Genomic DNA, 13,098 nt, shown 5'->3' on the forward strand with positions numbered 1-13,098 from the left:
CTTTGTAAAATACTCATTTGGACGAAAGCTTCCAAAAACATTGTAAGCTAAACTCGTGCTGATGAATAACCAACTTGCACGCCTATGAGAAGTTGTAGTCGGTCAATTTTGAAAAATAATTTTAATTAGTTATTAAATAAATTAATAATGTGACTTTTTTATAATTAGTTATTAAATAAATTAATTATTAGACTTTTTTCTTTATTAATTTTAATATTTTTTTTAAGGTGTAATTTTTAGTTATTTATTAGTTTTTTAATGGTCTAGTGATTGAATGGTACCCTGTCATGGTACTGGGCCCGGGTTCGATTCCCGGTCACTGTACATTCAGTTTTACGAATTGCGATGAAGAACTCCGCGCTGGATCTGATGATGTGTGGGGTCTCATCCCTATTCTCTGATACATTCCGACGACGATAGCAGCAGATCGGAGCTTGACCTTTCATTTTTGTTGTTTTATTTCCGCATTCGGTATATGGATTTCTGGCATTGGGACGCTGAGAAGAGCTTGAATTCTCCCTGCATGTCGTACAAGCGTTCGGCGAATTTCCTTCTTCAATTGTTCCCAATGGCCGATGAATTCGTTCTGTATGTATTTCGTATCATTATGCTAAAAAATGTTTTGGTTCATGTCTTTGATTCTTTTACCCTGCACTTGTTCATCAACTTCGGCTAATTCGCCCCACTATTAATCATAACTTCCTGCTTGCTGTGCTTTTAATCTCCAACTTGGCTTCTTAACATGTGATGTAGTTAATCGGATTCAAAAAGTTGTTTGAGTGGATCATAAGCAGAAATCATGATGCCTGCTTCCACCTTTACAAGTACTATTTTCTAATTCTTGATTCTATTGGCTTTTTAACAAATTTAGGTTGGCCTTGACAAGCTTTATGAGACAGTGACAGAAGCTGAATCCCAGTTTTTCTTGACAGAAACAACGCAAACGAGTTGTGTCTATCTGTAAGAAATCGTAGAAACTGTTAGGTTGGGTCACTGATTATAGCCTCACTGGCTCCCTATATAAACGTTTCTATCCTAAATTAGCTCTGGTCCGGCCCTCCATTATTGTCCACCTTCTGAATTTTATTCTTTCCTTGTTTTTTTAATCATATGATCCTTGAGAGCAGCTTGTTGTCTCCCCGACCACGAAAGAAGAAATAAAGAAACTGAAACAAAAGATTTTCTTTCAGAGAATATACATACGCCATCTTTGAAACATTGGTGCAATGTCCATCTACCTAAACATACTTCCTTAGAAATAATTGAACAACCTTTTGAAGAGGCAAAGAAAATACTTTCTAGAAAGAGCAGAAATTCAACTTTAAGAAGGTTTGAGTGAGGATAATAGGTAAGCTTTGAATTGTAATTTGGAACAGATAAATACATTTAGGCCCTACCCCAAGCTGATTCTTTACTGTACGACCAAATTTTTACATTGTTAGAAGGGTAAAATGTTTTTAATACATAGAACATTTTGGTTAAAATTCATTTACAAACTTGGATCTAAAAATAGTGATATATCAGATCAATATATAGATATAGAGAGGGAGCAAGGCCTTCAATTGCCTTAAGTTTATTAGATTTGCTGTAATTTCTGTTTCTCTAAAATTCTCCTGCAAAATTTGACATATGACATTTCCAGGAATTGGAGTTCTGAAAAACCACCTTGCTTTTCTTGTCCACAAACAAACCAAAAAGAAACCAAGAAGCAAAGTCATGTAGAAAAGGCCACATATCTCATAGATTTGGTAATAACACAAACATAATATACTGGCTACAGCTCGAGGTTGACAACCTGCTTTGATAGAAGTTTGATATTACTTATTAGCAAAAGCCACTTAAGAAGTGGAGGAAGGGAGAAAAACAAACCTACATGTGTCTTATTTTAGCAGATAGAATATACGTATTTCTAGTATTTCATTATCTGAGATGCTTTCAGATATGAAGTTCAGCCATATCAACCCAAATTTGCTCAAAAGTCTTGATGATGAGATTATGATATTCGTCAGAGTTCAGAATGAGGTAGCAAGCAAGAAGATCTTCTAAATCCTTGGAACTCCTGATGTTATTCTCAATAATCATCTCTACCATTGATTCCCTGAAGTCCTCTTGAGGGTTATGTGATGTCTTGACCATTGCAATGCTCTCCGAAAGGCAACTATTCTTGCTCTTCAGTTCACTTCTGGATGACAGACTCCTTCTTGCATGTCCCTGAATCCTTCTCCTAGCAATCCTCGGCGAATTGGCTCTCAGTTTTACACTTATCGAACTTGCAGATGACTTTCGAGCAACAAAACTGGTTTTTAGTTTCTCCACATTTCTGATGTTTTCCTCCTCCGTTTTGACATAGAGGGATTGGTTTTCTTGTATTTCTTTCCACTTGGATGAACTTCTTAAGTTGGCGGCCTTACTAGCCTTTTGTTTGATTGACATTGGCTTCCTCAATATTGGAGGAAGCTGATTCATCTCTCTGACCCAGTTGGACTCATGTAGATGTAGCTTTTCAGTTTTTCTTCCAACCAATTCATCATTCATGTCTATGATGATATCATTGTTTGAAGATCTGACCGTGCATTTGCAGGAGCTGGACCATGAGGCTACATCATCAAAGGAGTCCGAAGAAAATGTGTTGGCACCTTCTGCTTCAGAGAGACTGGATTCATAGGCCTCAGTTCCAGGGGAGCACTCTATAGAAGAAAATGAGGAATCTGGAGAACGAAGCAGAGTTCCAACTGAATTGGGAGAGATGTGACAAATGCAGGTAGCTGAGACGGGGTTGACAACCCTTGGGGAAGGCTTGTAAATGGTTTTCCTCCTGGATCTTCTCTTCGATGATTTTCTGGCTGGATCAGGAAAATGGGTGCCTGAGAAGTTCTGGTTAACAGGTGAGTTGTCTAATCCACGAAGTTTTGGGATGAACTCAGTGAAGTAAAATGGCTGCAAGACGTGAGGTTTCTGCTGCGACATGGTCCTAGACTTGAGATTTTTCTTGGAGCTGGATTGAGATTGAGAGGAGTTATGCTTTGATCTGTTGCTGCCCATGTCTTTGAGCTTATAAAACCAGGCATTTGGTATCATACCTGACAGCCTAAACTTGTACTTCCCCATCCCACCCAACTCTTCTCGTTCCTACTCAAGTTGCTGCTTTGCGTTCCCTTTATATGAACACAATACGTGTAGAGAGTTAAGCTGACATGAAAAACTGAAAGATTGGGTTTGGTTTGTCAGAGGCCAAGGGAAAAAGGAAACGGGCCCCGAAGAAAAGCTTGGCAACGAAAAACTATGAGAAAACTTGCATTAAGCAAATGACACATACCAAGGATATGGCCACTTGTGTCACTGTGACAGAACAGAGTGATTTCGGCTGTTTCTTTAAGCATAATTGGGTTTCAAAGCTGCATTATCATTCATTAGGATTTGGAAAATGCAAAAGCGTGGCCACCAAAATATTACCTCATTCATATTGGTGAGATTGATTTATGTTGCTGAAATTTCAAGAATTTACAATCTTTTCCTGTTGATCAATGAAATTTTGGTTGCTTGGTTACAAAAGCTGCAATAAACAAGAGACCATCAACCCATCTGTCTGCTGAGTGCTGTATAGCTTTCCATAATTTGATGCTTTATGCATAATGATATGTACCTTTCCTTCCCGACTGCTTGATGTACAACAGGCCCACCTGCCCAGCGCATGCTCAGAAAGATCACCAATCATGCCCACAACAAAAATTAACACTCACTAATCTTCCTTTCAAAGGTGGGTGTTACTGAAACAAGAAGAAATAACACTCAACCATACAATTCATTTACATTATGGCGTGTGAAACTTAGATCGAGTTAGTTCAGTTGGTTAAGTTTAGTCTACTGAGTCAATTCTTTTTCCCTTTATGCTACAGTTCTACTTCAGGCTTTTAATTTGAGGGACACAACAAGGTGCTAGCTCATGCATGTGTAAAATGACAGTTGAGAGTTTCAATGGTGGCAGTGGATTTACATATCTTATTGAGAATGTGGGGATGGGAATTGCTCGTGAGTTCCGAGCAAAGGAAGCCACTGCCTGTCATGTGAACCATTGTCATTGTTTTCATAGTAATTGCAGGCTTCTCTTTCTTTGTTTCTGTTATAATTTCTATCAACTGACGGAACAGAACAACAATTTTCTTGTGGTGATAAATTGGCATGTTTTGTGGCGAATTTTCAGGGTCATTAATTATGGAACTGCTATGTCTACAGTTACAACGCCCGAAAAGAAGTGTCGAGGGAAGGGAATTGTTGATGAGTTTATAAATAAGGAATACATACGAGGCCTTTTGGGAATTGTTGATGAGTTTATAAATAAGGAATACATACGAGGCCTTTTGGGCAAACAAAAAACAAAGACATGAGAGCGTATGCTCAAAGTGGACAATATCATACAATTGTGAAGATTCGTGATTCTTAACAGAGAATTGTTGGAGAGAGTCTTACGTTGGCTAATTTAGGTAATGATCAAGAGTTTATAAGTAAGGAACACATCTCTATTGGTATGAGGTTTTTTTGAGGAAACGAAAAGTAAAGTCATGAGAGCTTATTCTCAAAGTAGACAATATCATACTATTTCCTCAAAGTAAAGTCATGAGAGCTTATTCTCAAAGTAGACAATATCATACTATTGTTGAGGGTCGTGATTCTTAACAAAAAGCACTTTTTGTCTTCACTTTTTATGATACCGACCATCGTTGAATACCTCATCAATGTAAAATAATCTTCTTAACTCTGCAAAAGCATGCATGAGAGTGAGGAGGCGTGCAGGTTTAAACTTTCCAAAAGCATTGATTTTTCAGTTCAATTTCAGGGGCTCTGGAGAACAGTGGTCGCTCTCGCAACATCCTGAGCGGGCAAATATGTTGAATGCAAGCATTTATGGCGGGCGGAAAATGGGCTGATGGCTAACTCATAGTGATTCCCACTTTTGTACTTGAGAACTTTGGCCAAATAGTGTGTGGAGGAGTGACTTTATATTCCCAGAAACTGCGGATCTGAATTTGATAGTGTTTGAGATTAAAAAGCAGCCTGCCCCATTTGCCTTTATGCGACGGTTCTCTTGTTCTCCGGTAATCTTTGATCTTAACAAACTCTTTATGACAATTGACCAAATAATCATAATTAGATCTTCTCTTTCTAAATGATTAGACTTACAAATTACTCCAAGGTCGTCTTGATTTCTTTAGGTTGATTTCCGTTCTAGCTTATTTTTTAGAGTTTATTTTTTCGTATGTTTGGAATGACTTTTAAGTGAAATGGGAGACATTAGCTCAATGACGACTGAAAAATATGTCTACATTGTGAGAATGAGCACTCGAGAGGTAGAGAAACTTATACATTCACCATTGGACTTCTATACGAACAACAAATGTCTGGGCATATGTTCATGTTCAATAAACTTTGCAATGTTAAGTTCCTAGGCATGCTTGTGTAGGACAAGATCGTTCATGATTGCTTGTGTAGGACAACGCCATGTAAATAATTTTATTTTCGTTTCCAATCCTCCCAAAGTAAAAATGCACTATAATCTACCGTAGAAAGACTAGGTAGTCATCAAACCTCCCTGGACACTACAAAGTGTTGTAAACTCACTTACCTACATGTTTTCATACAATTGGCATCTACGATGTTTTCAACTCATTTTCTCTCTCACGTTTTATAAAACTATTTCTCTCAAAACGTGAGTGACATCTACAATCCGTGAGCACGGACATACTATAGGATGGTTAACACGTTGACCTCGAAGCCCAAGAAAAACAACACATGCCACATGCAAAGGGGCTGTAAGCCAGGCCAAAATGAAAACAATACTCCTTCATAGGAATGAGTATTTAACTTAGAGACCCTAAACATGATCTCCAATCTTTTAACTATCAACCAACACACCTCCACCCTTGAAATTCAAGCCATGCTAACAAGAAAACAAACAGTTCATTACAGATTCTGAGTTTCCTAGTTATATCACAATTCTAATGTACAACGTTCGATCCACAATCTTAGTTTCACTCGTACTAATTTCATACAATCAAGTTACCAGTTAGTCCGATGTCACGGTATCATCAACTCTCTAGTTTACTTCTCGAAACATAAACCCGAGATTTTATCAACGTCTTCCCCACTCTAAATCCAGGCATGACCATAAACCCAACAGTGTAGCTACATCTCCCTTCTAACACTCCCTCATCTCCTTTGACAGATTCCATGAAGGTATCTAAGAACATGCTATCACTTCTAACCACAAAAGACTCTGCCTTTGTAGAAGCTGCAATGCCTCCTAAGATCCAAACCCATTTCGCCATTTTTGCAAATATTTGATAGAACAGTGTTCTTGGATGCTTGCCACACTGCACGAGTGTTCTATGATCCAAATTGCCAAAATATGAAGCTTCCATCACTGGATGAACAACTAAAAGGTACTTTCTCTGACAAAACTTACCAAATTCAGAGTTTGGATTCATTAACAAGAACTCTATTGGATCATCAAACTTCTTGACATCTTCGATATTCCATGGCTCATACGACATTTCGTAGAACATTCTTCTAGCTATGTAAGCTTCAAATGCATATTTCTTGTCTGATCTTTTGAAGAAAACAGCTGATTCTGCTATAGATTTTGCTGCAACATCAAGATCCCACCCTGAAGCTTTCATCAAAGCTATTAATGGTTTAGCAAAATCATGAATGGATTTGTAAGTGGCAATGAATGTTTCTTCAAAACCATTGATGGATGAAGAACTTGCTCCCCTTTTCATAATTTTCTCACCCAACATTTCATTCCTTGAATCCAAATCTCGAAGCTGTTGCTTCAAGCAATGAGCTTCGATGTTTTGAGCTTCCAACTTAGATTTTAACTCTTCCAATAGCTTCTCTTGATATCTAACTTTCTCCTTAAGAACATCATGTTGTAAGCTTTTGGACTCAATTGCATTGAAATGGTTCTGTTTCAATGCACGTTTGATCTTCCAGAGAGCTTCCAGCTGAGTTACAATAAGTTCATCAGCAACAATGATCTTCTTTGGCTCATAGGGTATATGAGCTTTCTGAAACTGCAAATAGGCAAATTTCAAAGAAGAAAGTATGTCAAAAAGCTTCAAAATCTCATCACCATCGCTGTTATTGCTATCATTAGCAAACCCAAGTGGCTGAAAATGGACTCCTCCACCACCATTTCCTTCACCCTTTTGCGTGGGCTTGGTATTAGTGCCATAGAAGTCATGGCAACGGGGATTTTCAGAAGAACACAAACCCATGATTCCATTCTCAGAAGAACACAAACCCATGATTCGATTTTCAGAAGAACACAAACCCATGATTCGATTCTCAGAAGAACACAAACCCATGATTCTCAATGAGTATTAATTTAGTAAATTTACGATACCCAACAGAGTTCTTGAGTTGTAGAGATCAGATATGAACCAAAATACAAAAAAAATCAACAGGGAAACAAGAAATCCAAAAAGAAGAGCAAGAACAATGAATCGCTTACAAAGAGGGAAGGGGAGCTGAGCAAGTCATCTTTGAAGGAGAGTAAAGGAGGCCGTTAGAAAGCGATGGCGGCGGCCAAGGGTTTCGAAGTTCAAATCTTAGGGAGGGTCGCTTGGATTTAAAAAAATGGAAAAGAACAGTCAGCAGCTCCTCCCCCATTGTAGGGGTCTGCAACGGACACTCCTTGGAAGCTTGAAATTTGAGTGCCCATAAAATAATATATTATAAAAATGATAAATTTTGTAATGAATTCCAATTGTTTTGAATTTCATGGATGGGGATGGATGAATGTATTAGCACCATACCCCTACATCATGGGTCAATTTGTTCATTTCATAGACTGAGAACATGTTGAAGGAGGTAATTAGTTAGAGGTTGATATTTGAGTCCGTTCTCTCGAGATTGAGTGAATGATCTTATAGCCTTCCCTCGAGATTGAGTGAACAATTTCATAACCCTCCACCTATAGCCCGTTCATTAAGAATATTCTAGTGTCGTTGACGTCTAGATATTTAAGAAATTGATGATGAGGGTGAAGATGACACTGATATAAGCACGAGCTTTGGTGAGAGGTTGTAGATAGAAAGAAGGGTCATGTGGAATAATAGCTTATTTGAAGAAAATGATGTCGAAAATGTAGAAGAGAATAATTCACATTATAAGGCTCTTTGAGGAAGACTCGATAAATTTATAACGTACCTGTCTTGTTTTATATAGAAATTGTAACTTTTTTTCCTTGAGGTTTTTTCTAGACAGTTCGAAAGAAAGAAATAGTTCACTCTGACAATATACTTCATCTATAGACTATTCGTTTGATAAAAAATGTCAACCGATCTTCTTTGTCAATCTAAGCATAACTTAATTTATAAAATTTATGCTCCGTTCAACTAAGGTATCAAAAGTTCAAATTCCCGCCCGCCCGCCCGCCCACCCGCTCCGTGCAAGTTTCAGGTTGAATAATTGAGAAACAGATCTCATGTCAGAGTTGGCCCCAGCTGCTTCCCCTTTGCATTATTTGTCCCCTCCCCCAACCCTGTCTCTCTCATTCTTCTAACTCTTTTTCCTTTTAATATCACTACTTACACTCATCTTTTCACCTCTATTAGCCACATTGTAAGCTTTACCATGTAATTCATTAGGGTTTACTTAGCCACCCTAACATAGTTTAACGGGCTAGGTCACAAGTTTATATGACTTTATTGTCGTAATCCCATTTGAAATGACTCGAAGTAAAACTGGGACGTTGTCCTTAAGTTTGAAAGTGTAAGATCTTGCATCGGTTGGAAGAGGAACGAAGCATTCCTTATAAGGGTCTGGAAACCTCTCCTTAATAGACACGTTTTAAAAACCGTGAGCTTGACGACGATATGTAACGGATCAAAGCAGATAATATCTACTAACGATGGATTTGGGCTGTTACAAATGATATTAGAGCCAGACACCAAGCGGTATATGTCAATGAGGACACTGGACCCCCAAAAGAGGTAGATTATGAGATCCCATATCGGCTAGAGAGGGGAACGAAGCATCCCTTATAAGGGTATGAAAATCTCTTCCTAATAGATGCATTTTAAAAACTATGAAGTTAATAACGATACGTAATGGCCCAAAGCGGACAATATCTAGTAGCAGTGGACTTGGGGGCTGTTACAAATGATATCAAAGTCAGATACCGAGCAGTATGCCAGCGAAAACACTGTGCCCCCAAAGGAGGTAAATTGTGAGATCCCAAATCGGTTGGAGAGGGGAACGAAGCATTCCTTACAAGGGTATGAAAACCTCTCCCTAATAGCCACGTTTTAAAAACTATGAACCTAATAACAATACGTAACGGCCCATAATGGACAATATCTACCATCAGTGGACTTGGGCTGTTACAAATGATATTAGAGCCAGACACCGAGCAGTATGCCAGCGAAAACACTGTGCCCCCAAAGGAGGTAGATTGTGAGATCCCACATCGGTTGGAGAAGGGAACGAAGGATTCCTTATAAGGGTATGAAAACCTCTCCCTAATAGATACGTAACAGCCCAAAGCAGACACTATCTACCAGTAGTGGACTTGGGCTGTTACAAATGATATCAAAGTCAGACACCGAGCAGTATGTCAGCGAAAATACTGTGCCCCCAAATGAGGTAGATTGTGAGATCCCACATCGGTTGGAGAAGGGAACGAAGCATTCCTTATAAGGGTATGAAAACCTCTCCCTAATAAACGCATTTCAAAAACTATGAAGCTAATAACAATACGTAACGGCCCAAAGCGGACACTATCTACCAGCAGTGGACTTGGGCTGTTACAAATGATATCAAAGTCAGACACCGAGCAGTATGCAAGCGAAAACACTGTGCCCTCAAAGGAGGTAGATTGTGAGATCCCACATCGGTTGGAGAAGGAAACGAAACATTCCTTATAAGGGTATCGAAACCTCTCCTTAGTAGATACGTAACGGGTCAAAACGGACAATAAATTACCGAAAGAAAAGTGAGGAGGGAGTAAAAAAAGATGTGGGGATGGTTTAAAGGTGATGAGTGGGGGAATCTAGTTGAAAACAAAGGCTTAGCAACAAATATGAGAAAGCAAAGGTTTTTTCCTGTTTTGTTTTGTTTTAACATATTTCCACATGTTTGCTCAATCAATGGCCTGCAAGGGCTCCCCCTTCCATCTTATTCATCTCTCCAACTGACTCCTTCTAGTAAAAACCAACTGCTCAAGAAACTTCCCCCATTACTCCAAACATAAAACAAACAACCCTTCATACCATGATTCAAAACCTTTCCAATTTTTGCCCATAGGGACCATACGAAGGGTTACGATAACCCCGATCGTTTTAGTTCAAAATAGACAGTATCATACGTGTGATGAAGATATGTTCGAGTTGAGGAAATAGTTTTAGGAGTCGGTACGAGGTTCGTTGTGGGTATGTTTTATTGGCTTTATAACCGTGTTGGATGAATCGAAGTGATATATTTGGTGGTTTTTTCGAGTTTGGATTGAGTGAGTTGAAATGTTGGGATGAGTTAATGAAGAAAAAAATAAGAGAGGAACGGTTACATGGGTGTGAGATCCCATATTGGTTGGAGAGCGGAACTAAACATTCCTTACAAGGGTGCGAAAACTCAAAGAGGACAATATATGTTAGCAATGGACTTGGGCTGTTACAATGGTATCAGAGCTAGACACCAGGTAATGTACCAGTGAGGAGGTTGTGCCTCGAAGGGGGGTGGACACGAGGCGGTGTGCCAGCAAGGACGCTAGGCCCCGAAGGGGGTTGGATTATGAGATCTCACATTAGTTGAAGAGGAAAAAGAAACATTCTTTATAAAGGTGTGGAAACCTCTCCTTAACGAACGCATTTTAAAAATTTTAAGAGAAAGATCAAAGAAGACAATATCTACAGTGGAGGGCTTGAGTTGTTACAATGGTATCAAAGCCAAGCACTAGACGATGTACCAGTGAGGAGAACGAAGCATTCTTTATAAGGGTGTGGAAACCTCACGTTTTAAATACCTCAAGGGAAAGCCCGAAAGGAAAAACACAAAGAAAACAATATCTACTAACAGTAGGCTTAGACTGTTACACGGGGATCCCGAGAAATTAGCTTAAAAAGGGAGTGAGGAGAGGGAAGGAAGAGGTTTTTAGAAACAGGTGCAGGCAGTGGAGGAGGTAGAGCAGAGATAATCTCAGCAGCAGCCTGTGCGTTGTTTTTGTATTTCTTCATTTGGAAATCATTGAAAGAAGGAACACCAAAACCCCTGCAAAAGTTGGACATGGCAGTCCTAAGCCATCCACAGCCAAATCATATCAGATTCTTCCCCTTCTTAAACTTCATCTGATCTTCACCTCACTCAAAATTTCTTGATCCTCTGCTGATGGAGCTGAGTAGAAACACACTCACCGAGACGAAAACCGCTCATAAATCCTTCTCGTTCTCGTTCTTGTTCTTGTTCTTGTTCTTGATATCATTCTGCTGCAGCATGATATCTAGTGCAGGTCCAGGTGATATCTAGTTTTACCTCTAAACCTCTATGGATATCTCTGATCTCCTCTGATGGATATCTGTTCTTATTTTTCTTCAGATAATAGGTGCTGTTCATCTGCTAAAGCTGGCCATACAAATCTCCAGGTAAATTTCTACTTTACTTTTAATACAGTACTACTTCATATGATGATCCTATGATTTGTGTTTATGTTATGCAGTAGCTGTTTCTTCAATGATAATTACAAAATAGCCATCCCCCTGTATTGGTAGGTAGCCAGCTAGAAGCCTTGTTTGTAAATGCACACAAAACTCATAATTCCGGCCCTTCCAAGGCTGGCGCTGAGCCACTGACCCTCCTCCACCTTAGAACCTTGAAAATGATTGTGTCAGCTGGCACGTCACGATCCATCGATATAACACGTCTCTCGTATTTTTGTAATAATATGATCATAATGTAACAACTCAAGTCTACCACTAGCAGATATTGTTCTTCCTAGGGAGAAATTTCTATACCCTTAAAAAGAATGCTTCGTTCTCCTTAGGATCTCACAATCCACCCTCTTCGGGGCCCAACGTCCTTGCTGTCACACCACCTTGTGTCCACCTCCCTTCGAGGCTCAACCTTTTCACTGACACATCGTCCGGTGTCTAGCTTTGATACCATTGTAACAACCCAAGCCCACCACTAACAGATATTGTCCTCTTTGGGCTTTTCTTGTGTCCACCTCCCTTTAGGGCTCAGCCTCCTCACTGGTACATCGTCCGGTGTTTAGCTCTGATACCATTGTAACAGCCCAAACCTACGACTAACAGATATTGTCATCTTTGGGCTTTCCTTTTATCCATCTCCTTTCGGGGCTCAGCCTCCTCACTGGCACATCGTCCGGTGTCTAGCTCTGATACTATTGTAACAGCCTAAGCTCACCGCTAACATATATTGTTCTCTTTGGGTTTTTCTTGTGTCCACCTCCCTTCGGAGCTCAGCCTTCTCACGGGCACATCATTCAATGTCTAGCTCTGATATCATTGTAACAACCCAAGCCCACCACTAACAAATATTGTCCTCTTTGGGCTTTTCGTTTCGGGTTTCCCAAGTTTTTAAAACGCGTCTGCTAGAGAAAAGTTCCCATGCCCTTATAAAAAATGTTCGTTCTCCTCCCCAATCAATGTGGGATCTCACAATCTACCTTTATTCTGGACCCAGTGTCCTCGCTGACACACCTCCTTGTGTCCACCTCCTTCGGGGCTCAGTTTCCTCACTGGCACATCGCCCAGTGTCTAGCTCTGATATCATTATAACAACCCAAGCCCACTGCTAACAGATATTGTCCTCTTTGGGCTTTCTCTCACGATTTTTAAAATGCTTCTACTAGAGAGAAGCTTTGTTTGCTTTGATTAGATAAGTATCTCACGGGACATAATTATGCTCACGAGTCCAAAATGGTCGTGTCATGCTAGCCTATCTTCGTCTCCATAATGATATGATATTGTTAGTTAAAGCCAGCAAACACTTATAGATCATTCTTCTTAGATAATTTAATGTTCCAAGTCGTGTGAAGCTATGTTTTCTTGGACGAGCAAAATACGTGGACATGATTATATTCGA

At 39.5% G+C, this 13,098-nt stretch overlaps 2 protein-coding genes across 2 annotated transcripts; both read right to left on the reverse strand.

The window, feature by feature from the left end:
* Positions 1–1,717: 1,717 nt before the first annotated feature.
* On the reverse strand, positions 1,718–4,210 carry LOC111785823 (transcription repressor OFP4-like). The gene has a single exon (XM_023666204.1). The coding sequence runs from the start codon at positions 3,106–3,108 to the stop codon at positions 1,936–1,938; it is 1,173 nt and encodes a 390-aa protein (XP_023521972.1). The 5' UTR covers positions 3,109–4,210; the 3' UTR covers positions 1,718–1,935.
* Positions 4,211–5,895: 1,685 nt separating this feature from the next.
* Positions 5,896–7,705, reverse strand: LOC111785824 (protein GRAVITROPIC IN THE LIGHT 1-like). The gene has a single exon (XM_023666205.1). It carries the CDS (start codon positions 7,362–7,364, stop codon positions 6,084–6,086), a length of 1,281 nt encoding a protein of 426 aa, XP_023521973.1. The 5' UTR covers positions 7,365–7,705; the 3' UTR covers positions 5,896–6,083.
* Positions 7,706–13,098: the final 5,393 nt, after the last annotated feature.

The sequence above is a fragment of the Cucurbita pepo genome, unplaced genomic scaffold, assembly GCF_002806865.2.
Source record: "Cucurbita pepo subsp. pepo cultivar mu-cu-16 unplaced genomic scaffold, ASM280686v2 Cp4.1_scaffold000778, whole genome shotgun sequence".
NCBI lineage: Eukaryota > Viridiplantae > Streptophyta > Magnoliopsida > Cucurbitales > Cucurbitaceae > Cucurbita > Cucurbita pepo.